This window comes from Sycon ciliatum, chromosome 1 (assembly GCF_964019385.1).
Source record: "Sycon ciliatum chromosome 1, ocSycCili1.1, whole genome shotgun sequence".
Classification (NCBI taxonomy): Eukaryota; Metazoa; Porifera; class Calcarea; order Leucosolenida; family Sycettidae; genus Sycon; species Sycon ciliatum.
Window position 1 is genome coordinate 81,926,263 of NC_088643.1, and position 26,952 is coordinate 81,953,214.

A 26,952-nucleotide genomic window follows, 5' to 3' on the forward strand; every position below is an offset into this window, starting at 1 on the left:
ACATGCATGGTAAGCCTGGAGTATTATGCTATCACAGAGGAAGCAAAGAGCGAAAGATTCGATAACTGTCGGGGTAGAGTTTCATCTTAGAAACATGTCCAGACTGCTCAATGTGTCATCGCTAGGCAGATGGGAGGATACGCGGTCAACGTGACCTTTACATCTGAGTGAGAAATCAAATAAATTAAGTTTAGAATTTGTACCTCTGGGCGGCTTCTAAAATCACTTCATTAGCCAAACTAGGGGGGGGGGGGCTTAGGGTTAGTCTTAGGGTTACGCATAATGTAAGAATTGCCGTCATTATCTTACTGTCGATTATGTGCTCAAGGCAGAAGTCCAAAATCATAAATCAAGGCAAGGGCAAGATGATGCTATCAATTCGGACGGGTTTTCAAGAAACCTGTAGTATGAATGTACGGTAACACTATGAATTTAGTTGTTATTGATTTGCTTTTGCCAAGTGGTGCAGGTGTATTCGTGGTGAGCTCACTCTAACTTACCACACAGCCACACCATTCCATAGTTAATACTTAATTGATCTAGTGAGCTGGTGACGGTTAGATGGGAGGGGTTCGATTGTAGACGGAGGCTGAGTGCGTTGCAAAGCTTCCTGGTTACTGAGGAGCATCCTTGTCGAGAGGAGCAGCAGGAGTTGGTGGGTCCACCACAAAAGCTTCCGTTGGTGCGTTAGTTTCAGGCGCATCTTTGTCCAAGTCTTCGGGTTGTGTGATGAGAATTGGGGGCCTGGGAGTCTCTGGAACTGCAGGCACGATAACAGCAGGTTGTTGGGCTTGCACAGCCGAGCCATCATCACTGTCGCTGTCATCTGAATTGCTACCATTCTCGGGGTCTTCGCTATCACTGCCGTTTTCACTATTGCTTTCAGCACTGTCGTCCGAGGAATCACCGCCACCATCACTGCTGTCGCTCTCTCCCATTCCTGTATCCATGGCAGCACTATCACTGCTATCATCACTGGTATCATCACTATCACTTCGGGCCAGGATGTTCTTTCCCACACTCCGGGACGAGACATTAATCACCAGGGCACACAAGCAACCCAACAAGGCCAACACAACAAAGCTCTTCATTTTCGGGAGATGATACTTAGGTACGCCAACGAATATGAACAAAAATCAGAGAACGATAGTTCTGAGCAGACGAAGAGAAGGTCGTTTGGAGTTATCAAGGGTAACTGATGCTCTAACGTTGATCTGACTTTGTCTTTTATACCATTGATCATGCAATGCGCTGCTATAGGCGTCTGTGCATCGCCACCGAAATTCGATGACTATCAACAAACACAAAATGTGGATAAATTGGGATTATGATGGCTCTCTCCAACATTTCACCAAGGTGGTGAAAAGCTATGAATGTGCACCAACAATGAGGTGAATAGAATTCGGTCATCGATCTCGTTCATTATTCAGCGCGATCCCAGTCGGTGGGATAAGTTAAGCCTGAGTATACACCTGTATAATCTCACGCTTCAGCACGCCGATAGAAACGTTTTGTGCAGCTGTCCGCCTTCCGACGAACACCATGAAACAGCGACTATACTAAACACTGTGCAGGTCTTGGAGAGGTGCTATCGACGAGATTTGCTCCCGTCATTTCCCTGTGTATTACAGGGCACTATAGCAGTTCCCGTCGACGGTTTCAACAATACTCCCGCCGGTTTCGTGTCATTCGTCCCGGTCGAGTGATCGGTTCAAACCTTGTCAATGTTCAGCTTTGGAACGACTAAACCCAAGATCCCCTTCCAAATGTCTACCTTGATATGCAGCGTCAACGCCACGCGACCTGTGAGCACGACTCAAAGTCGCTTATCTCAAGGGTCCTCAAGCGTCGTTGCCAGAGGCTGGTGTTGTTCCGGCAGCAACAGCAACCCATGTTTAAAGCGGCACTGGTTTACGAAATAGTCACTGTCACTGCATATATAACACACATAATTATTCTCTATATCATATACAGCATTAGTACTGCTGCTATAGTATAGTCCTATACCAGATCAGTATACCTACATCCGTGTGACGCTGGGTGCCGAGCATCATACTTGCTCAGCCATGAGCAGGCATAATCGCTGGCCGAAACACCTACATTGGCTTTCGTCTCCGACGTGTCGCAGCACTTGGCTACTATGATAAGATATGAAAATCAAGATGGCTTCACCGGTGGACACACGGGTACACGACAGCGAGAAGGACCTCATGTCACCACCTAATGCGAGGGTTTCTTGATGTCTATTGATCTCCCCGTTCAAGACACCCTCAGTGCACACACATTGACATGCATTGCCAGCAGTCGGTGGTGCAGAGCTGCTAAAGCGACGTTTCTCTGCACGTCAGCTGACGATGACTGTGTCAATAATAGATGCGTGTGTGTTAGTGTGTGTGTCTGTCCCTTTCACCTGCACGGAGACCCTCTTGCCGATTGACCTGAACTGAACTTCGCACAGGTAAAGGGTGAATGTGGCTAAGTAGCGCAGATAATTAGTTTTCAATGCCCACAACAACGTGCGTGCATTTAGTGTACTAAGTCTGCAAGTAGTTCACTCTAGACTTCAGCATGATTTTGTTGCTATGGTGGTGTTGATGTGTTGTGCTTTGCCAAGCTGTATTTACCTGCTGTACATGTGCATCGACTTGCACAATGCACTCGTCTCACAAGATAGCATAGGTGACTTCATCTTATACATACCCCGATGACGAGGAGATCAGCAAGCTGCAGGTTCCACACAGCTGATACGGTCATAAGGCTTATGACCTAAAGGTGTCGTCCACCGATAAGGAGTTCTTTGACTCGTGACTCAAAGGGTGAAAGGTGCCACAAGGAAATGTGTTCGAACTTCGTGTGTTTCACCTCTATGCCAAGGACTATACAGCAGATGGAGGCGATAGAAAATGTCCATACGCCGTGATAATGCTGTATCCGTTCATGAGAGTCCCACTAACTTCACACCTTCACCAGTCGAAACGTTACGTAAAATCATGGTCCAAGTACTCCCTTGGTGGCATATGAATTGGTGTTACTCATGTCAAAGTCCGGTCAATTCCAGTATGTGCAGTTCAATCATTGTAACAACAAATCCTCAGTGTTCACTGGCTTCAGCAGGGATAATGTCCTCATAAGGTTAAAAGCTATCATCATTGTGTTTGGACCTGAACACGATGTTTCACACAGCATGCATGGGGATCCCCCCCCCCCCTCCTCCCCCCCCCCCCCCCAACGGAAGACATAGCCAACGTCATTGTACGTGTGAACGCACACACATTTCACATCCATTTTCACCTTTTCCCGGTCTTCCACGTTGCTAGTATCTCTTCGCTACTAGTACTTTGTTGTTGGGAAGAAACACCCGTTTGGATTTGCAGCAGATATGCTCTCCTCCGATCCATGACGTTTGTCCTGAAAATACTTCGAAGCACCCGAATCCTGATTTCACCAACTTCGGCCGCCCTCCTTCGGTCAATCCAGTTTAGTTCGGTAGTTCGTCACCTTCCATCTTGAAATCCGCTTGAAAAACTGAAGCCCAGGTGGCATGCAGATGCTGCATTCACCCCCGGTATGGCATATGGATGGCATGTTCGAATGTGTTCCGCTACTATTCACCCAGCTTCACACAGCCATGGCAAGGCGTGACGAAAAAGACCTGCCGGCAGACTTTTGCCTGTTGCCCACAAGACAAGGGCGATGTACGACAGAGTACAACAAGCTTTGACAGCTACCACTGCTCTGCAGCCCAGCCATACATGCACGGTGAGATTTTCAGATCGGTGCTATAGCGGCCACCACAGCCAGGTTCCTGAACGACCGTGTCGAAGGGTGTTTCTTTCATAGTACTTGAGGCGGAGTTTCAGATATCGACGGAGCAGAAAATATCATGGCCTATTTCGAAAAGAATTTCAGTGGATAGTTCCGGATTGATCAGACAAAGGCTTCAGAGTATGACCAAGAGTCCATGGAGTTATGGACTCTTGGTATGACGATGAGAAGCCTCTTTTATGGGGCGTCAGAGTATTTCCATTCTAGTGTGTGGGAGCCTGATGTCACAGTCTCACACTCAAAACATTGTGCGCCCGATTGCTTTCAATGCCAAATGTAATTGCAAAATGTGTACGATGGAGACGGTTGGCAGTTTTGGAGCTCCTGCTCCGGCCTCCTTTTCTTTTAGGATTGAGAAGGACTGGTCTGCAGACCACTTGTTTTACGCCAAGGCGCTCAAGCAGAGTAAGGTAGATATATGTCAGGTCTGCCAGGTGGACCTTCAGGGCAAGCCTGGTCATTGCGTTGTTACAGTGAAGAGTTCTGCTGAGCGGGAAAAGATACTGGACGCAGGAATCCGGATTTCCGGTAAGCAGGTGCTCTGCGAGATTTCCGGGGTGGACTTAACCCATCTGCATGTGTTTGGGTGCCCTGTCGGGCTTCAAAACAGTAAATTGTGTGCTGCGCTGGGCCAATTCGGCCGAATTGTTGGGTCGCCTCAACAGAAAAAAGTATTGTTTGAGGGATTGGAAATAAGTACTGGCACCCGTGTTCTCAGCCTGGTCCTCCGATCACCAGTTCCATCTACGGTTACCGTAGGTCAGTTGAAACTGCGAGTATGGCACCGCGGCCAACAGCAAACATGTTGGCGCTGCAACAACAGTGGCCACGAGGCTAAAGCATGTCCCAACCGTGGGGCACAGTCTACAGCTTCCCAGCTTCCACAAGCACAGCACCGCAACACAACCGGTACGAGTACAAACCCTCCCAGCGTCAGTACAGCCACTGATACGGGTACGGTGACTACCCAGCCCGCAGAAGCCGCTGTGGAGCCAGCTGTCGTCAGTGTGGAGACAGGTGCAGCTAGCAACACAGGGCTGAACACTGCCTCAGTCAACAGCTATCGCCAGGCACTTTTAGCCAATGGGACCAGCACTGGCACAACTGATACCAGTAACCATGTGCCGGCTTTCAGCCAACCTGGAGACAACGAAAAGAGCAGCGGGACAGCCCCCTCTCCTGATGACGATGGCTTCAGACTGGCAGCAGGCAAACACACCTTCTCCGCCACTGTCCTATCAGGGCGCACTGAGCCACCTGCCTCTGCCTTGAACGACCCGCAAATTGCGTGGGCTAAGGAGTGTTCAAACCGTGAGCGCAAGAAGCTGGCAGAGAGAGTTGAAGCTGCCCGCAGAGGAAGCTACTAGTGCAATGAAGGTAATTACGGTTAATACTTACTGCACTTGCTCTTAATCCCCATGCTGATCCCTTTTTCCCTAGTAATGATAGATCATCAGAACACAATTTCTTTAGCTGTATCTTTTTTAAATGTTAATGGCGTCTCTTAATCCCTTAGCACCCAGCTTTTCCCCCTCCAAGTTAACTACTAGTAGTGTACACAGTCAACATCTCTCCCCTGGGGCTGGCGCTGGCATCCCAGGTCCCAGTGCTCATGGCTCTTGTACCCAGAATAACCGTTCTGCCCCTGCTCACCGCCTTACCCCACTGACACAGTCCTTCATAAGACTGGGCTTTTTGAATGTTTGTAGTCTTCGAAACAAAGTAGCTGAGGTCGCCGATATCCTACAGCAATACAACTTCGACATATTTGGCGTCGCAGAAACCTGGCTTGACAGCACAACGTCAGACAGTGATATTGATATACCAGGTTACTGTGTGATACGGCACGATCGTCCAGTGCGCAGAGGTGGCGGTGTATGCTTTTATTTCCGTTCCGGACTCCAGGTAAAACCGCGCCCAGAGCTTTCCGACGCTAACATTGAATCGTCCTGGATCGAAGTCAAAGGGCGACGAAGGCGACAACTAGTTGGGTGCTTTTACCGGCCACCTGACGAGCCCATCTTGTACTGGCAGAATTTTGAAGAGCAGCTGCACAGGGCTTTCGTGGACAACCCAAGCATCACAGTCATTGGCGATTTTAACGTTAATGTTTCAACCCCCTACCCACCTTGTCCTATCGCCCGGAAATTTCTCGAACTTTGCAACTGCTACGGCCTCACTAATCACGTTCATGCTCCGACTCGTATCTCACCGGCGTGCCCATCAGGTACAACTATCGATCTCATTCTTTCAGCTAGTCAAGACATCAGTGAGTGCCACGTCCTGCCTTTGACCATTAGCGACCACTTTGGGATTGAGGCTAACCTGCACCTTCAGGTTTCTCGCAGCGTGTCACCTCAGGCAGTAGAGCGGGTCCGAGCTCAGAGAAATACTCGGTCGGTGAACCTCTGTGAATTTCGTCGGGATGTCAGCTCCGCAGGGCTGGATGATTTTACTAACACGCGGGATGTGGACACCATGTGGGCGTCGTGGCATACCAAGTTCTTGGCTGTCGTGGACAAGCATGCACCCATCCGCTATGTACCCTCCAACCGCAAATCCCATCCGCCCTGGTCCGACAGAGAGCTCCACAAGCTCAACCAACGTAAAAACCAGCTACACCGACGGTGGCTACGCGATAAGGGAAACCAGAATCTTCACGTACAGTTCAAGCAAGCACGCTCAAGCGCCAGAAATGCCTATCGCCGAAAGCGCAATGATTTCTTCCGAGCGCAATGTGCCGCGTCCAGTCAGAACCCGCGTAAGCTCTGGAACGTCATAAACTCCGTTACGAACAGGAAGAGAGTACGTGTGGAGCCTACTTGCCCCATTGAAGAAGTTTCGTCAGTCTTCCAGGCAGTAGTAACAGACAATGCCCGTCCTCACAGCATCCCGCTACCGCAAGGTCCACAGCCTCAGACTGCAATGTCAGAATTGCCCCAAGTGTCTTTTGGCGAAGTAGAACGGCTTCTCCGACAAATCAATCCTGCCAAAGCAACAGGAAGCGACGGGATACCTGGTCACCTTCTGAAGTGCTGTGCCGATATCCTAGCTGCGTCCGTGGCCACGTTGTTTAATGCCTCGCTTGTCAATGGCACTGTCCCCACAGCCTTCAAACTCGCACACGTTATCCCGCTGTTCAAAGCCGGGGACCCGTCTATTCCCACTAACTTCCGTCCAGTGTCCCTACTTCCCATATTATCAAAACTCTTGGAGAAAGTCGTACAAAAGAAGCTAGCCCAGTTTCTGGACATATCTGGTACCCTCCCCACGACTCAGTTTGCATTCCGCGCAGGCCACTCAACGGAGGATGCCCTGGTACTTATGCTAAATCGTATTCTTAGTGCACGGGACAAGCGTTTGTGTACTGGCATATGCCTTCTAGATATGTCAAAGGCATTCGACAAGGTTCGTCATGAACGGCTACTCCAGGACCTATTCGATATCGGCATAACAGGGACAGCCCTAAAGTGGTTTTCCGCCTATCTGTCGGGCCGTACTCAGCGTATCTGTATTGGACGGGATCAGAGTGCCATTTCTGCACCATCCTGTGGCGTGCCACAAGGTTCTGTTCTAGGACCGATCCTTTTCAGTATCTACACCCGCGAAGTTCCAACCATAGCTAATCAGTCTTCATCAGTTCAATTTGCCGATGACATTGCGCTGATCAGCAGCAGCACATCCCTGGACACGGTATCTGCTACGCTATCGGCCTCGGTTTCTGCACTTGCTGACTGGTTGCAGACCCGTGGTCTCATTTTGAATGCAGCCAAGAGCCAAGTGATCCCTGTATACCCCAACAGGCAGCCTCAGCAGCCCCAGCATACGATCAATGTAAACTGTCATGAAACGCCGATTCCTGTCGTTACTGCGGCCAGGTATCTTGGAGTGCTCCTCGACTCGGATCTGTCATGGACGCCCCATGTTGATCGCTGCACCGCTCGACTGGCCCAGAGGATCGGAGCACTATGGAGGTTGCGTCGCTGCTTGACTCATCAGAGCCGAGTTCTCTACTTTAAAGCGATCATCATGTCTGACCTGATGTACGGATCCAATGCGTTTTCCCCGCTTCTTACTGCCAACCAATTGGATCGGCTACAAGTCATGCAGAATCGGGCGGCAAGGGCGGTTTTCGGACTCTCACATCACACCTCCGCGCGTACCCTCCTGCTGCAATTGGACACCTACAGAGTATCCGAGATATTCAGGCAGAAGTTCATCGTTCTGGTCTGGAGGTCTCGGAATGAGCACGCAAGTTCTGAACTGCAAGCCCTCCTAGTTCCTTCGGCAGCTGGCCCAACTAGGTTGCACTCCACCATGGGTCTGCGCCAACCGCCAGTTTCCACCAGGTTCGGCAAGGGTTGCCTCGCGTTCCGGGGCGCCCAGCTGTGGAACACATTACCCAGCGATGTACGTGCCATCTCCACGCTCCGCCAGTTCCGCGCCAGCATGATCCCGCACACACTTACTGGCCTTAGTACCTAGAGTACCAGACGTCCTGTTTGATGATCAGCTGGCTTAGTTTTTCTCCACCTCTATCCTAATTACATCAGTCCCCAATTTCATTTATTACTGCTTTCTATCTGCATTCGCCACCTTTTCATTGGGCAGATCTGCCCGTTTGGTTTGCGAATTAAAATAAACACAACAACAACAACAACAAATGCACCGTGTCTTTCAATGTTTTAAAAGCTAGTCTTGCCCGTGGAAACGGCCAGTTCCAGGATCCAACAGGCAGCCATGATTTGTAAATGAATTCCTTATCATATATACATGTACATGTACATGTACACGTAACCTTCGTGTTTCTGAGCTTCCCACAACTATTTACAGGCTCAGGAATGCTCCCACATGCCGCTTATCTTTCGCTACACATACATGCATAATAATTATGGTGTTTCATGCTATCACGCTCAACGTGGAAGGTGCTGTTCGGGTATGAGGATTGTTATGATAAGAAGAGTGTTAGTGTTATCGCCAAATTAATGTGTTTATGTGACAATGAAAAGTCAACTTAGGAATACACACAATTTTAATAGCGTTAATTAATCAATCAGATTAATTTTCAGAGAAGTTAGCGGATGGTGAGAATACTTGTAAGTGAGTACGTAGGGATAGAGATGAATATGGAGATGCACAATACATGCATGGTAAGTCTGGAGTAGTATGCTATCACAGAGGAAGCAAGGAGCGAAAGATTCGATAACTGTCGGGATAGAATTTCATCTTAGAAACATGTCTAGGCTGCTCAATATGTCATCGCCAGGCAGATGGGAGGATGCGCGCTCAACGCGACCTTTACACCTGAGTAAGAAATCAAATTAAGTTTAGAATTTGTACCTCTGTGCGGCTTCTAAAATCACTTCATTAGCCAACTTGGGGGGGGGGGGGCGGGGGAGGCGTAGGGTTAGTCTTAGGATTACGCATAATGTAAGAATTGCCGCCATTATCTTACTGTCGATTATGTGCTCAAGGCAGAAGTTCAAAATCATAAATCAAGGCAAGGGCAAGATGATGCTATCAATTCGGACGGGTTTTCAAGAAACCTGTAGTATGAATGTACGATAACACTATGAATTTAGTTGTTATTGATTTGCTTGCGCCAAGTGGTGCAGGTGTATTCGTGGTGAGCTCACTCTAACTTACCACACAGCCATACCATTCCATACTTGATTGGTACATTGAGCTGGTGACGGTTAGATGGGAGGGGTTCGATTGTAGACGGAGGATGAGTGTGTTGCAAAGCTTCCTGGTTACTGAGGAGCATCCTTGTCGAGAGGAGCAGCAGAAGTTGGTGGGTCCACCACAAGAGCTTCCGTTGGTGCGTTGGTTTCAGGCGCATCTTTGTCCAAGTCTTCGGGCTGTGTGATGAGAATTGGGGGCCTGGGAGTCTCCGGAACTGCAGGCACGATAACAGCAGGTTGTTGGGCTTGCACGGCCGAGCCATCATCACTGTCGCTGTCATCTGAATTGCTACCATTCTCCGAGTCTTCGCTATCACTCCCGTTTTCGCTATTGCTATCATCACTGTCGTCCGAGGAATCATCACCACCATCACTGCTGTCGCTTTCTCCCATTCCTGTATCCATGGCAGCACTATCACTGCTATCATCACTGCTATCATCACTATCACTTCGGGCAAGGATGTTCTTTCCCACACTCCGGGACGAGACATTAATCACCAGGGCACACAAGCAACCCAACAAGGCCAACACAACAAAGCTCTTCATTTTCGGGAGATGATACTTCGGCACGGCAACGAGTATGAACAAAAATCAGAGAACGATAGTTATGAGCAGACGAAGAAAAGGTCTTTTGGAGTTCTCAAGGGTAACTGATGCTCTAACGTCGATCTGACTTTGTCTTTTATACCATTGATCATGCAATGCGCTGCTATAGGCGTCTGTGCATCACCACCGAAATTCGATGACTATCCACAAACACAAAATGTGGATAAATTGGGATTATGATGGCTCTCTCCAACATTTCGCCAAGGTCATGAAAAGCTATGAATGTGCACCAACAATGAAGTGAATGGAATTCGGTCATCGATCTCGTTTATTATTCAGCGTGACCCCATTCGGTGGGATAAGTTAAGCCTGAGTATACACCTGTACAATCTCACGCTTCAGCACGCCGATAGGAACGTTTTATGCAGCTATCAACCTTCCGACGAACACCATGAAACAGCGACTATAGTAAACACTGTGCAGGTCTTGGAGAGGTGCTATCGACGAGATTTTCTCCCGTCATTTCCCTGTGTATTACAGCCACTATAGCAGTTCCCGTCGACGGTTTCAACAATACTCCCGCCGGTTTCGTGTCATTCGTCCCGGTCGAGTGATCGGTTCAAACCTTGTCAATGCTCAGCTTTGGAACGACTAAAGCCAAGGTCCCCTTCCAAATGTCTACCTTGATCTGCAGCGTCAACGCCACGCGACCTGTGAGCACGACTCAAAGTCGCTTATCAAAAGGGTCCTCAGGCGTCGTGGCCGGAGGCTGGTGTTGTTCCGGCAGCAACATCAACCCATGTTTAATGTTTAAAGCGGCACTGGTTTGCGAAATAGTCACTGGCACTGCATATATAACACACATATTCTCTATATCATCATGTATACAGTATCAGTACTACTGTTATAGTATAGTCCTATACCAGATCAGTATACCTTCATCCGTGTGACGCTGGGTGCCGAGCATCATTCTTGCTCAGCCATGAGCAGGCATAATCGCTGGCCGAAATACCTACATTGGCTTTCGTCTCCGACGTGTCGCGGCTCTTGACTACTATGATAAGAAAATCAAGATGGCTTCACCGGTGGACACACGGTTACACGACAGCGAGAAGGACCTCATGTCACCACCTAATGCGAGGGTTTCTTGATGTCTATTGATCTCCCCGTCCAAGACACCCTCAGTGCACACACATAATCATTGACTTGCATTGCCAGCAGTCGGTGGTGCAGAGCTGCTAAAGCGACGTTTCTCTGCACGTCAGTTGGCGATGACTGTGTCATAGATGCGTGTGTGTTAGTGAATAGTGTGTGTGTCTGTCCCTTTCAAATGCACGGAGACCCTCTTGCCGATTGATTTGAACTGAACTTCGCACTAAAGCCTAAAGCCTAAAAGGGTGAATGTGGCTGAGTAGCGCAGATAATTAGTTTTCAATGCCTATAACAACGTGCGTGCATTTAGTGTACTAAGTCTGCAAGTAGTTCACTCTAGACTTCAGCATGATTTTGTTGCTATGGTGGTGTTGATGTGTTATGCTTTGCCCAGCTGTATTTACCTGCTGTACATGTGCATCGACTTGCACAATGCACTCGTCTCACAAGATAGCATAGGCGACTTCATTCTATACATACGCCGATGACGAGGAGATCAGCAAGCTGCAGGTTCCACACAGCTGATACGGTCATAAGGCTTATGACCTAAAGGTGTCGTCCATAGATAAGGATTTCTTTGACTCGTGACTCAAAGGGTGAAAGGTGCCACAAGGAAATGTGTTCGAATTTCGTGTGTTTCACCTCCATGCCAACTAGGACGAAAGTAAATGTCCATACACCGTGATAATGCTGTGTCTGTTCATGAGTGTCCCACTAACTCCACACCTTGACGAGTCTAAACGTTACGTCTAATCATGGCTCCAAGTACTCCCTTGGTGGCACATGAATTGATGTTATACATGTACACGCTCGGACAATTCCAGTACGTGCAATTCAATCATTGTAACAACAAATCTTCAGTATTCACCGGCTTCAGCAGTGAGAATGTCCTCCTAACGTTACAAACGAGGGCACACTATCGTCATTGTGTTTGGACCTGAACACGATGTTTCACACAGCATGCATGGGGATCCCCCCCCCCCCCCCCCAAACGGAAGAAATAGCCAACGTCATAGCACGTGTGAACGCACACACATTTCCCATACATGTACACCCATTTGGATTACCTATAGATACGTTCCTCCAGTCCACGTTTGTCCTGAAAATACTTCAAAGCACCCGAATCCTGATTTCACCAACTTCCGTCGCCCTCCTTTGGTCAATCCAGTTTAGTTCGGTAGTTCGTCACCTTCCAATCCGCTTGAAAAACTGAAGCCCAGGTGGCATGCAGATGCTGAATTCACTTTCACAACAATAACACACACAGAAGTCTCTGCTGTGAGCACGGTGGCTCGGCAATGGCTTTATTATTGATATTATTATCTTCTTCCTGATTTTTTTTCTTTTTCTTTTTTTCTTGAATAATTGTATGCATAGGGCCTGATAAGAAAAAATAAGCACAAGACACTGCTGCTACTGTAGTCGCACAGCAAAACACACAGAAACGACATGTTACAATGAATGTAAAAAACACCCGTCCAAGTTAAAGGACCGACATCCCTGCCCCAGGACGGCATTTCGAAACCCCCACACACTCACCACACGGTTATCATCCAGCTTCAGTTCAATCACTTTATTCTTCCCCTGCAGACTCAACCCCCCTGTCACTAGCCATACAATCTGAAGCAGTATGTAACCCTACAATGGCCCACGACGCACACACCACCCCTAAGTTGTTTTTAAAAAACTAAAAAAGAAAAGCAGTCGTAACTGCAACAGCCACATGGCCAATAACTGAATAAGAAAACCAATAAGATAATATCTTATTGTATTATATCGATAAACAGTTACACACACCCAGAAGTCAGTGGTGGGAGGGTGGGATACAAACTGCACCAACGAAAAGCCACTGCGAAGTGACAGGAATGCGGTCCAGCACAACATTTTTGCTGAAGCAAAAAGTTGTGGAGAAATCCCAAAATCGGTGCGATTTTTCATGAACCCAAATGTTCAAATTACCCACAAAGATACAAACTTTCCAACTCTCTTTGGCCGTTGGAAAGCGTACCCTCTGCAACCCAGCCATATACGCTGAGATTGTCAGATCGGTGATAGCGGCCACCACAGCCAGGTTCCTGAACGCCCGTGTCGAAAGGTGTTTCTTTCATAGTACTTGAGGCAGAGTTTTCAGATATCGGCCGAGCAGAACGTATCATGGCCTATTTCGAAAAGAATTTCATTGGATGGTTCCGGATTGATCTGACAAAGGCTTCAGAGTATGACCAAGAGTCTATGGGGTTATGGACGATGAGGAGCCTCTTTGATGGAGCTTCAGAGTATTGCCATTCTAGTGTGTGGGAGCCTGATGTCACAGTCTCACACTCAAAACATGTGTGCCCAATTGCTTTCAATGCCAAATAAAATGCATCGTGTCTTTCAATGTTTTAAAAGCTAGTCTTTCCGGTGGTAACGGCAAGTTCCATGGTCCAACAGGAAGCTATGATTTGTAAATGAATTCCTTTTCATATATACATCTACATGTACACGTTCACTTCGTGTTTCTGAGATTCCCACAACTATTTACAACTATTTACAGGCTCAGGAATGCTCCGACATGCCGCTCATCTTTCGCTACACATACATGCGTGATAATGATTATGGTGTTTCATGCTATCACGCTCAACGTGGAAGGTGCTGTTCGGGTATGAGGATTGTTATGATAAGAAGAGTGTTAGTGTTATCACCAAATTAATGTGTTTATGTGACAATGAAAAGTCAGCTTAGGAATACACACAATTTTAATAGCGTTAATTAATCAATCAGATTAATTTTCAGAGAAGTAAGCGGATGGTGAGAATACTTGTAAGTGAGTACGTAGGGATAGAGATGAATATGGAGACACACAATACATGCATGGTAAGCCTGGAGTAGTATGCTATCACAGAGGAAGCAAAGAGCGAAAGATTCGATAACTGTCGGGAAAAAAATTCATCTTAGAGACATGTCCAGACTGCTCAATGTGTCATTGCTAGGCAGATGGGAGGATACGCGGTCAACGCGACCTTTACATCTGAGTGAGAAATCAAATTAAGTTTAGAATTTGTACCTCTGGGCGGCTTCTAAAATCACTTCATTAGCCAACTTGGGGGGGGGGGGGCGTAGGGTTAGTCTTGGTGTTACGCATAATGCAAGAATTGCCGCCATTATCTTATTGTCGATTATGTGCTCAAGGCAGAAGTCCAAAATCATAAATCAAGGCAAGGGCAAGATGATGCTATCAATTCGGACGGGTTTTCAAGAAACCTGTAGTATGAATGTACGGTAACACTATGAATTTAGTTGTTATTGATTTGCTTTTGCCAAGTGGTGCAGGTGTATTCGTGGTGAGCTCACTCTAACTTACCACACAGCCACACCATTCCATAGTTATACTTAATTGATCTAGTGAGCTGGTGACGGTTAGATGGGAGGGGTTCGATTGTAGACGGAGGCTGAGTGCGTTGCAAAGCTTCCTGGTTACTGAGGAGCATCCTTGTCGAGAGGAGCAGCAGGAGTTTGTGGGTCCACCACAAGAGCTTCCGTTGGTGCGTTAGTTTCAGGCGCATCTTTGTCCAAGTCTTCGGGTTGTGTGATGAGAATTGGGGGCCTGGGAGTCTCTGGAACTGCAGGCACGATAACAGCAGGTTGTTGGGCTTGCACAGCCGAGCCATCATCACTGTTGCTGTCATCTGAATTGCTACCATTCTCAGAGTCTTCGCTATCACTGCCGTTTTCGCTATTGCTATCATCACTGTCGTCCGAGGAGTCATCACCACCATCACTGCTGTCGCTCTCTCCCATTCCTGAATTCATGGCAGCACTATCACTGCTATCATCACTGCTATCATCACTATCACTTCGGGCCAGGATGTTCTTTCCCACACTCCGGGACGAGACATTAATCACCAGGGCACACAAGCAACCCAACAAGGCCAACACAACAAAGCTCTTCATTTTCGGGAGATGATACTTAGGTACGCCAACGAATATGAACAGAAATCAGAGAACGATAGTTCTGAGCAGACGAAGAGAAGGTCGTGTGGAGTTATCAAGGGTAACTGATGCTCTAACGTCGATCTGACTTTGTCTTTTATACCATTGATCATGCAATGCGCTGCTATAGGCGTCTGTGCATCGCCACCGAAATTCGATGACTATCAACAAACACAAAATGTGGATAAATTGGGATTATGATGGCTCTCTCCAACATTTCACCAAGGTGGTGAAAAGCTATGAATGTGCACCAACAATGAGGTGAATAGAATTCGGTCATCGATCTCGTTCATTATTCAGCGTGACCCCAGTCGGTGGGATAAGCTAAGCCTGAGTATACACCTGTACAATCTCAAGCTTCAGCACGCCGATAGGAACGTTTTATGCAGCTGTCCACCTTGCGACGAACACCATGAAACAGCGACTATACTAAACACTGTGCAGGTCTTGGAGAGGTGCTATCGACGAGATTTGTGCCCGTCATTTCCCTGTGTATTACAGCCACTATAGCAGTTCCCGTCGACGGTTTCAACAATACTCCCGCCGGTTTCGTGTCATTCGTCCCGGTCGAGTGATCGGTTCAAACCTTGTCAATGTTCAGCTTTGGAACGACTAAAGCCAAGATCCCCTTCCAAATGTCTACCTTGATATGCAGCGTCAACGCCACGCGACCTGTGAGCACGACTCAAAGTCGCTTATCTCAAGGGTCCTCAAGCGTCGTTGCCGGAGGCTGGTGTTGTTCCGGCAGCAACAGCAACCCATGTTTAAAGCGGCACTGGTTTACGAAATAGTCACTGTCACTGCATATATAACACACATAATTATTCTCTATATCATATACAGCATTAGTACTGCTGCTATAGGAGCCGTCAGATGAGAAAACAGACCTTATCACAAAAAAGTCATATTTTTGTTTGTGGTACTATCTGATTGCCAGGAGCACCAGGAATCGTATGCAGAAAACTAGAGTTGATTTGGACCAGGGAAAGCAAAGTTATAGCCTCGACAGTAGGAGACCATTACAAATTGCACCTCAATTTTGGGTGCAATACCAACAATTATAGTCCTATACCAGATCAGTATACCTTCATCCGTGTGACGCTGGGTGCCGAGCATCATTTTTGCTCTGCCATGGGCAGGCATAATCGCTGGCCGAAACACCTACATTGGCTTTCGTCTCCGACGTGTCGCAGCACTTGGCTACTATGATAAGATATGAAAATCAAGATGGCTTCACCGGTGGACACACGGGTACACGACAGCGAGAAGTACCTCATGTCACCACCTAATGCGAGGGTTTCTTGATGTCTATTGATCTCCCCGTTCAAGACACCCTCAGTGCACACACGTTGACATGCATTGCCAGCAGTCGGTGGTGCAGAGCTGCTAAAGCGACGTTTCTCTGCACGTCAGCTGACGATGACTGTGTCAATAATAGATGCGTGTGTGTTAGTGTGTGTGTCTGTCCCTTTCACCTGCACGGAGACCCTCTTGCCGATTGACCTGAACTGAACTTCGCACAGTTAAAGGGTGAATGTGGCTAAGTAGCGCAGATAATTAGTTTTCAATGCCAACAACAACGTGCGTGCATTTAGCGTACTAAGTCTACAAGCAGTTCACTCTAGACTTCAGCATGATTTTGTTGCTATGGTGGTGTTGATGTGTTATGCTTTGCTCAGCTGTATTTACCTGCTGCACATATTCATCGACTTGCAAAATGCACTCGTCTCACAAGATAGCATAGGTGACTTCATCTTATACATACCCCGATGACGAGGAGATCAGCAAGCTGCAGGTTCCACACAGCTGATACGGTCATAAGGCTTATGACCTAAAGGTGTCGTCCACCGATAAGGAGTTCTTTGACTCGTGACTCAAAGGGTGAAAGGTGCCACAAGGAAATGTGTTCGAACTTCGTGTGTTTCACCTCTATGCCAATGACTATACAGCAGATGGAGGTGATAGAAAATGTCCATACGCCGTGATAATGCTGTATCCGTTCATGAGAGTCCCACTAACTTCACACCTTCACCAGTCGAAACGTTACGTAAAATCATGGTCCAAGTACTCCCTTGGTGGCATATGAATTGGCGTTACTCATGTCAAAGTCCGGTCAATTCCAGTATGTGCAGTTCAATCATTGTAACAACAAATCCTCAGTGTTCACTGGCTTCAGCAGGGATAATGTCCTCATAAGGTTAAAAGCTATCATCATTGTGTTTGGACCTGAACACGATGTTTCACACAGCATGCATGGGGATCCCCCCTCCCCCCCCCCCCCCCCCCCCCCCAACGGAAGACATAGCCAACGTCATTGTACGTGTGAACGCACACACATTTCACATCCATTTTCACCTTTTCCCGGTCTTCCACGTTGCTAGTATCTCTTCGCTACTAGAACTTTGTTGTTGAGAAGAAACACCCGTTTGGATTTGCAGCAGATATGCTCTCCTCCGATCCATGACGTTTGTCCTGAAAATACTTCGAAGCACCCGAATCCTGATTTCACCAACTTCGGCCGCCCTCCTTCGGTCAATCCAGTTTAGTTCGGTAGTTCGTCACCTTCCATCTTGAAATCCGCTTGAAAAACTGAAGCCCAGGTGGCATGCAGATGCTGCATTCACCCCCGGTGTGGCATATGGATGGCATGTTCGAATGTGTTCCGCTACTATTCACCCAGCTTCACACAGCCATGGCAAGGCGTGACGAAAAAGACCTGCCGGCAGACTTTTGCCTGTTGCCCACAAGACAAGGGCGATGTACGACAGAGTACAACAAGCTTTGACAGCTACCACTGCTCTGCAGCCCAGCCATACATGTACGGTGAGATTTTCAGATCGGTGCTATCGCAGCCACCACAGCCAGGTTCCTGAACGACCGTGTCGAAGGGTGTTTCTTTCATAGTACTTGAGGCGGAGTTTTCAGATATCGACGGAGCAGAAAATATCATGGCCTATTTCGAAAAGAATTTCATTGGGTGGTTCCGGATTGATCAGACAAAGGCTTCAGAGTATGACCAAGAGTCCATGGAGTTATGGACTCTTGGTATGACGATGAGAAGCCTCTTTTATGGGGCGTCAGAGTATTTCCATTCTAGTGTGTGGGAGCCTGATGTCACAGTCTCACACTCAAAACATTGTGCGCCAGATTGCTTTCAATGCCAAATGAAATGCACCGTGTCTTTCAATGTTTTAAAAGCTAGTCTTGCCCGTGGTAACGGCCAGTTCCAGGATCCAACAGGCAGCCATGATTTGTAAATGAATTCCTTATCATATATACATGCACATGTACACGTTAACTTCGTGTTTCTGAGATTCCCACAACTATTTACAGGCTCAGGAATGCTCCCACATGCCGCTTATCTTTCGCTACACATACATGCATAATACTATGGTGTTTCATGCTATCACGCTCAACGTGGAAGGTGCTGTTCGGGTATGAGGATTGTTATGATAAGAATAGTGTTAGTGTTATCACCAAATTAATGTGTTTATGTGACAATGAAAAGTCAACTTAGGAATACACACACTTTTAATAGCGTTAATTAATCAATCAGATTAATTATCAGAGAAGTTAGCGGATGGTGAGAATACTTGTAAGTGAGTACGTAGGGATAGAGCTCTAGAGGTGAATATGGAGATGCACAATACATGCATGGTAAGCCTGGAGTAGTATGCTATCATAGAGGAAGCAAGGAGCGAAAGATTCGATAACTGTCCGGATAGAATTTCATCTTAGAAACATGTCTAGGCTGCTCAATGTGTCATCGCCAGGCAGATGGGAGGATGCGCGCTCAACGCGACATTTACACCTGAGTTAGAAATCAAAATTTAGTTAAGAATGTGTACCTCTGGGCGGCTTCTATAATCACTTCATTAGCCAAATTGGGGGGGGGGGGCGTAGGGTTAGTCTTAGGGTTACGCATAATGTAAGAATGGCCGCCATTATCTTACTATCGATTATGTGCTCACGGCAGAAGTCCAAAATTATAGATCAAGGCAAGGGCAAGATGATGCTATCAATTCGGACGGGTTTTCAAGAAACCCGTAGTATAAAGGTACGGTAACACTCTGAATTTAGTTTTTATGGATTTGCTTGTGCCAAGTGCAGGTGTATTCGTGGTGAGCTCACTCAACTTACCACACAGCCATACAATTCCATACTTGATTAGTACATTGAGCTGGTGTCGGTTAGATGGAAGGGGATCGATTGTAGACGGAGGTTGAGTGCGTTGCAAAGCTTCCAGATTACTGGGGAGCATCCTTGTCGAGAGGAGCAGCAGAAGTTGGTGGGTCCACCACAAGAGCTTCCGTTGGTGCGTTAGTTTCAGGCGCATCTTTGTCCAAGTCTTCGGGTTGTGTGATGAGAATTGGGGGCCTGGGAGTCTCCGGAACTGCAGGCATGATAACAGCAGGTTGTTGGGCTTGCACAGCCGAGCCATCATCACTGTCGCTGTCATCTGAATTGCTACCATTCTCAGAGTCTTCGCTATCACTGCCGTTTTCGCTGTTGCTATCATCACTGTCGTCCGAGGAATCATCGCCACCATCACTGCTGTCGCTCTCTCCAATTCCTGTATCCATGGCAGCACTATCACTGCTATCATCACTGCTATCATCACTATCACTACGGGCCAGGATGTTCTTTCCCACACTCCGGGACGAGACATTAATCACCAGGGCACACAAGCAACCCAACAAGGCCAACACAACAAAGCTCTTCATTTTCGGGAGATGATACTTAGGTACGCCAACGAATATGAACAAAAATCAGAGAAAGATAGTTCTGAGCAGACGAAGAGAAGGTCGTTTGGAGTTCTCAAGGGTAACTGATGCTCTAACGTCGATCTGACTTTGTCTTTTATATCATTGATCATGCGATGCGCTGCTATAGGCGTCTGCGCATCGCCACCGAAATTTGATGACTATCCACAAACACAAAATGTGGATACATTGGGATTATGATGGCTGTCTCCAACATTTCGCCAAAGTGGTGAAAAGCTATGAATGTGCACCAACAATGAGGTGAATAGAATTCGGTCATCGATCTCGTTTATTATTCAGCGTGACCCCAGTCGGTGGGATAAGTTAAGCCTGAGTATACACCTGTATAATCTCACACTTCAGCACGCCGATAGAAACGTTTCGTGCAGCTGTCCGCCTTGCGACGAACACCATGAAACAGCGACTATACTAAACACCGTGAAGGCCTTGGAGAGGTGCTATCGACGACATTTGCTCCACTATAGCAGTTCCCGTCGACGGTTTCAACAATACTCCCGCCGGTTTCGTGTCATTCGTCCCGGTCGAGTGATCGGTTCAAACCTTGTCAATGCTCAGCTTTGGAACGACTAAAGCTAAGCTCCGTCCCCTTACAAATGTCTAACTTGACCTGCAGCGTCAACACCACGCGACCTGTGAGCACGACTCAAAGTCGCTTATCTCAAGGGTCTTCGTCGTTGCCGGAGGGAGACTCACTGGTGTTGTTCCGGCAGCAACAGCAACCCATGTTTAAAGCGGCACTGGTTTACGAAATAATCACTGACACTGCATGTATAAGTTGAACACACATACATGACTGTATTCTCTATAATCATGTATTAGTACTGCTGCTATAGTATAGTCCTATACCAGATCAGTATACCTTCATCCGTGTGACGCTGGGTGCCGAGCATCATACTTGCTCAGCCATGAGCAGGCATAATCGCTGGCCGAAACACCTACATTGGCTTTCGTCTCCGACGTGTCGCAGCGCTTGGCTACTATGATAAGATATGAAAATCAAGATCGCTTCACCGGTGGACACGCGGGGAAACGACAGCGAGAAGGATCTTATGTCACCACCTAATGTGAGGGTTTCTTGATGTCTATTGATCTGCACGTCCATGACACACTCAGTGCACACAAAGTTCACCTCCATTGCCAGCAGTCGGTGGTGCAGCGCTTCTAAAGCGACATTTCTCAGCACGTCAGTTGGAGATGACTGTGTCATAGATTGGTATGTGTTAGTGTGTGTGTGTGCGTGTATGTGTGTGTCTCTGACCCTTTCACCTGCACGGAGACCCTCTTGCCGATTGACCTGAACTGAACTTCGCACAGTTAAAGGGTGAATGTGGCTAAGTAGCGCAGATATTATTAGTTTTCAATGCCCACAACAACATGCGTGCATTTTTAGTGTAAGTCTGCAAGTAGTTCACTCTAGACTTCAGCATGGTTTTGTTGCTATGTTCGTGTTGATGTGTTATGCTTTGATCAGCTGTATTTACCTGCTGTTCATCGACTTGCACAAAATCAGTGCACTCGTCTCACAAGATAGCATGGGTGACTTCATTTCACACATACCCCAATGACGAGGAGATCAGCAAGCTGCAGATGCTACACTGCCGATGAGTTCATAAGGTGTCATCGTTTCTTTGACTTGTGAACAGGGTGAAAGCACTGAAAGGTTCCACAAGGAAATGTGTTCAAACTTGGTGTGTTTCACGTCCGTGCCAACGAGGACTATAATTATAGCAGATGGAGATGAAAGCAAATGTCCATACGCCGTGATTACGTTGTGTCCTCTCATGAGTGTCGCACTAACTCCACACCTTGCCTAGTCTAAACGTTCCGTACAATCAGGGGTCCAAGCGCAGGCATGACTGAATTGTCATGTTGTGTCCGCTATTGAAACATTGTGTACAGTGAGTGGGACACTCATGGAGTGTCCCACTCACTGTACAGTACACCTTGACCAGTTTATGCTTTTAAAAGTATAATCATGGGTCCAGGTGCAGGCATGACTGAATTCCTATGTAAGTTACATAACGATGTGTGCACATGATGTATACACGCCGGGACAATTCCAGTACGTGCAGGGCAATCATTGTCACAACAAATCTTCAGTGTTCACCGCCTTCAGCAGTGAGAATGGCCTCATAACGTTACGAACGTGGGTACACTATTGTCATTGTGTTTGGGTTTGAATACGATGTTTCACACTGCATGCATGGCGACTGGGTTCCCTTCACACGAAAGACATAGCCACCGCCAGTACACGTGTGAACGCACATGCATTTTGCATACACCTCTTCCCTCTCTTCTACCTGACCTCTTTGCTACTTTGTTATTGGGAAGAATCCCCCCTTTGAGAATTGCCTTGGAAATATAACAACCATCCATCATCAGCAATCATCAGATTACTATTGTCCTTTATTCTGACGATGGCGACTCGCTCCAATAAGGGACAGATAGTGAGCACTGATAGTGACAGATCGTGAGCACTGCAGGCCTGTTACTGGGCCTGTGTTGATTCCCACTTTAGAGCCAACCGTTTGTAGGCAAATTGCCTGCAGCCTCAGCAGTCATCTCCTGTAGGACGTCAGAAACGATGGGGTGTGACGAAGCCTGAGATGATGCAGCTTGAGTCTTGAGATTCGCTACAGCTTTGACAATGTCCAATCTGGTCGCGTCTGGTGCATGGATACCTGTATGTGAAAAAAGAAAGAAAAAATCTAACTCTGTTCCCTCCTCCATTCGCTTCCTAACTCTCCGTTAGTGTGCATACTTTGCACCGTAATCCCCCTCCCCTCCCCTCCCCCATCCACCCGTAATCCCTCTCCCCTTCCCCATCCACCCGTCCACCTGTAATCCCCTGCCCCGTAATCCCTCCTCCCCCCCCCCTCTCCACCCCCACAGCCCCCCCCCCCCCCCTCTGCGTATTTTCTGTAGTCTTTTGTTCCTGTGGAGCGCTCCGGTCGCAATGAATCCGAGACCCTAATCCCTATGGTCGGCAAAGCTGCCCCTACCTCTCCCCCACTCCTGCCATTCCATATGTCTCATCGTTGCCTTGTTGCCTTGTGCCACCAAACGGTGTGTGCTTTCTGTAAAAAGATGTTGTCCATTGAACATCAAGATTTCAACGTCTTCCGTCTTCAGCCTTTCTTTGCAAGAGAGTTCATGACATTTCCCACCCCACCAGTAGGTACGTTCGTCCGTTCCATTTTGTCCTAAACGTACTTCCAAGTACCTGGCTGAGTCCTGATTCCACCAACTAACTTCGGTCGCCCTCCTTCGGTCAATCCAGTGTAATCCAGTAGTTCGTCGCCTTCCATCTTGAAATCCACTTGAAAACCTGAGAGCTTAGAGTCAGGTTGTCCTGTACTCGACATTGCTGTTTTCGTGTTCATGACGTTGTGGGTCAGTATAAAGTGAGAACCGTTGCCAGGTTTGGCACTTCTATAATGCTAAGACTAGTAGTAAGAGGAGGTTGGTGTGACTTCGGCGATACTTAGGGAATTGTGTCCTCAGCGCTTGTTCTGTACCTCCATGAGTGAAACTGACTCACGCTGCTATCTGGTGTTCACGAGGTGTTTGTCGTTGGAAACGACATTGTAAGTTAGTATCTCTAGTGATGCTTAGGCTCGGAGAGTGCTACAAAATGCACAAATAGCATTCACCTACTCAAGCCCAACTTACTAATGAGGGGTGAATTCGCCGAAACACTGTGTATTGAGAAGGGAGTGGTGCGTTCTTGCAGGCTTCCCAATTGGAAGGTTTGATGGACTTCTCGTGTACTCTGGATGGCGGTCGTGAGTCAGTCAAGTAAGATTAAAGTTGGCAGGAAAAGCGTGAGCTCCCACGTAGGAAGTGACACACATTTCTCTATTTCTATAGGTCAGAAAGCAATCCACAAAAACAGTTGGCATGCAGTTATCGCCGGCATTATACATTGTCCAACATGTACAATGACATGTATAATACATGTACACGCACAAGACGACGATACTGTTCGATAGCTGTTGTCAGATAGCACAGTAAAGGTACAGGAATTAACGTCAACGACCTTGATACACTCTATGGTCTTGAGAATTACAGGGGAATCTTTCACATATTCTTTATTAAGACTAGCTTTCGACTTCACTCGGCACAATCATCTAACGGCCATCAGTTTAGCGGGATTTGGGCTCGTGTGAGATAGGCTTTTCGCGTCGCTTCTTTGATGTAGGTCGATCGGCTGGTCGGTACAGCCTAAGCACCACCGGTCCTCTGTGTACTTTCCCTGCCAGTGGTGTGTAACGCCAGGAACAAAAAATGTGAGTTTTCAACTTTGAGAATGCCTTCTCCCGGCGATGCCTCTGAACCTCATCCAAGAACTTTGAAGAAGCCCATATCGTTGGCTCGTGGAATATGCGCTCGACCACTTGCAATGTCGTGTATGGGGTTGGATGTGCGCCAGGAAGTATTCGGATCTTGAATCGAGCAATGCACACAATCACAGACAGACTCACTCGGCCCGTTGTAGACTGGTCTACTTCGTAAATGGAAGAGGTGTTTTATTTTTATTAAACGTCAACTGTCTTACAGGTGTGTCCGCTGCAACAGGAATCTCATCCACGACCTTCTCCTCCCCCCCCCCCCCCCCCCCCACACACACAAACAGGCACAGACAGAACACAGACTTCCGTAATAGTAGCACAAGTAAGCTTCTCTGCCTTTCTTTCCTGGATCCTTTGTCAACAATCCCCTAACTTCACTCTCGATCCGCCTGGGCAACAGCTACTCCTGCTTTTTTTCTTGTTTTACTAGGGAATTCCCCCAACAGGCGTCTGCCCTTTTAACAGGGAACCCTGGGTCAGTTTGATGGATGAGCAAAATTCAGCTGGTGAACTAGACACGCGGCAAGCCGGTGGAAGTGCGTTCCACCTGTCAGCACCTAAAATACGAAATTGCACTGAAACCATATCGGGTGTTAGCATGGGTAGAACAAGAGCGGCAGAGACTTGGCCGTGGGTACGGTGGTGGCATGGATAGGTAGTGCTGGCGACTAGTTGGTTTGGAGATGACAGCGTTGCGAATGACAGGGTCCTCGACGTCGTTTCTCACCGTCCTGGAGCGACACTGTCTCACGCAGCTATGTGGTGTTCATGAGGTGTTTGTCCCGCTGGAAACAGTGCGTCTCTGTACGTTTGAATCCCTGGTGATGGTTTGTCATGGAGAGCACTATACACTTTTTATTATTATTTTTTTTTATTTTTTTATTTTTTTTTTTTATTGGGAACACACTGTAAGTGGTGCTCTTCAGGCACAATGTTCCTCAGCCTACTCAAGCTCAACTGATGATAGGTGAATTGCCTGAAACACTGTGAGCAGGGAATGGTGCTATCTTGCAGGTTTGCCGAGTGGAAGGTTCGATGGACTTCTCGTGTGCTCTGCATAGCAGTCATGAGTCAGTCGAGTGTCACGTCGGGTCATCGGGAAAAGCGCGAGCTCCAGTGTGGGAGCAATTAACTTCCTCATATTCTTTCACTAAGTTATTTACTTGAAAAATGTTATCGCACATCATTCTGCCACTGCCTGTCAAACAGGCGGCGGCGCCTTCTCAAAACGACTCCATATGGCAATGAGAATATTCAATTGCCATACCAGTTGATACTCACTGGCGCACGACACAACGTTACGTGTCCATGTACATGTAGATAGGAATATGATTCGAAGAAAAGGAGAGATTTTACGTGTACAGCAACTGCATAATTGTTAATGTCTATTACGTACATGTAGATACAAAGGTAAAAGTTACAGTCGTCTCTCACACACATTGGAGATCCTAATCATTATTATAGGTTCTCGCCCTATTTCTTTGCTATAATGGTCCCTGGATCGTGACCTGGTGGCCGCACTCGCTACGACTGATTCTCCCACACGAGCTTCAACTCCCATACATGCATGCAGTTCTCACTTTTCCCCTTCCCTCCACCCCACCCCCTCCATCTCTCTCTCTCTCTCTCTCTCTCTCTCTCTCTCTCTCTCTCTCTCTCTCTCTCTCTCTCTCTCTCTCTCTCTCTCTCTCTCTCTCTCTCTCTCTCTCTCTCTCTCTCTCTCTCTCTCTCTCTCTCTCTCTCTCTCTCTCTCTCTCTCTCTCTCTCTCTAGGCATAGACGACACAACTTCAGTGTATAGTGTACCTGGTCATTCTTATTATAACATTACATGTACTTTGAGTACGCGCCTTCACAATGGTGGGAAACGTTGTCTGTTGTTGTAACTCTACGTTTGACGTCACTTGGGCGTATTACCAGACAACACTGTGGATGCTGGTTAGAGTGACCAGGATCCAGTATGATGGGGAGGTGTAGTAGAAACTGGAATCATGGTGATAAGCACAGTAGGAAAGGTGTGTTCAACGGTCGATCATGTACATGTAGATGAGATAATGCGAGACGGGGATCGGAGCGTGATGTTTGAGTCGCTCAGGCGCGATCATTTCCAAGAATTACACCTCAGAACTGTAGAATATCAGCGCGTACCTTTTCGGCGCTGCACCACTCAAGCAATTATGATAACTTTCACCGGTGTACAGTTCAGGCTAGAGAAATGCGACCTCATGAATGGAGTGGGGCCGCGCTCAAGTTCGTGGTGTTGTGTGTGGTGCTTGAGCCGCGTAGCCCTCGGCACCATCATATTCACGAGATCTGATTTCTCTGCCCAGGATTGTGCACGCAGAGTCAGTGAATACTTCACTTCGTAAAGGCTAAAGCAGTGCACGCAGAGTTAAACATGGGTTACTGCTGCTGCTGCTGCTGCTGCAGGGACAATCGCGGTTTCTGGCAACGACGAGACCCTTGAGACGAGCGACTTTGAGCTATGCGCTGAGGTCGCGTGGCGTTGACCTTACAGATCAAGGTGGACATTTTGTAGGGGATCTTGGCTTTAGTCGCTACAAAACTGAGCATTGACAAGGTCTGAACCGATCACTCGACCGGGACGGATGACACGAAACCGGCGGGAGCATTGTTG

General features: G+C 47.6%; 3 protein-coding genes across 3 annotated transcripts; all 3 read right to left on the minus strand.

The window, feature by feature from the left end:
- Positions 1–614: 614 nt before the first annotated feature.
- Positions 615–1,091, minus strand: LOC135808126 (dentin sialophosphoprotein-like). Its single transcript, XM_065321276.1, has one exon. The coding sequence runs from the start codon at positions 1,089–1,091 to the stop codon at positions 615–617; it is 477 nt and encodes a 158-aa protein (XP_065177348.1).
- Positions 1,092–9,578: 8,487 nt separating this feature from the next.
- On the minus strand, positions 9,579–10,055 carry LOC135808133 (dentin sialophosphoprotein-like). Its single transcript, XM_065321282.1, has one exon. The coding sequence runs from the start codon at positions 10,053–10,055 to the stop codon at positions 9,579–9,581; it is 477 nt and encodes a 158-aa protein (XP_065177354.1).
- Positions 10,056–19,426: 9,371 nt separating this feature from the next.
- On the minus strand, positions 19,427–19,903 carry LOC135808140 (dentin sialophosphoprotein-like). Its single transcript, XM_065321288.1, has one exon. The coding sequence runs from the start codon at positions 19,901–19,903 to the stop codon at positions 19,427–19,429; it is 477 nt and encodes a 158-aa protein (XP_065177360.1).
- Positions 19,904–26,952: the final 7,049 nt, after the last annotated feature.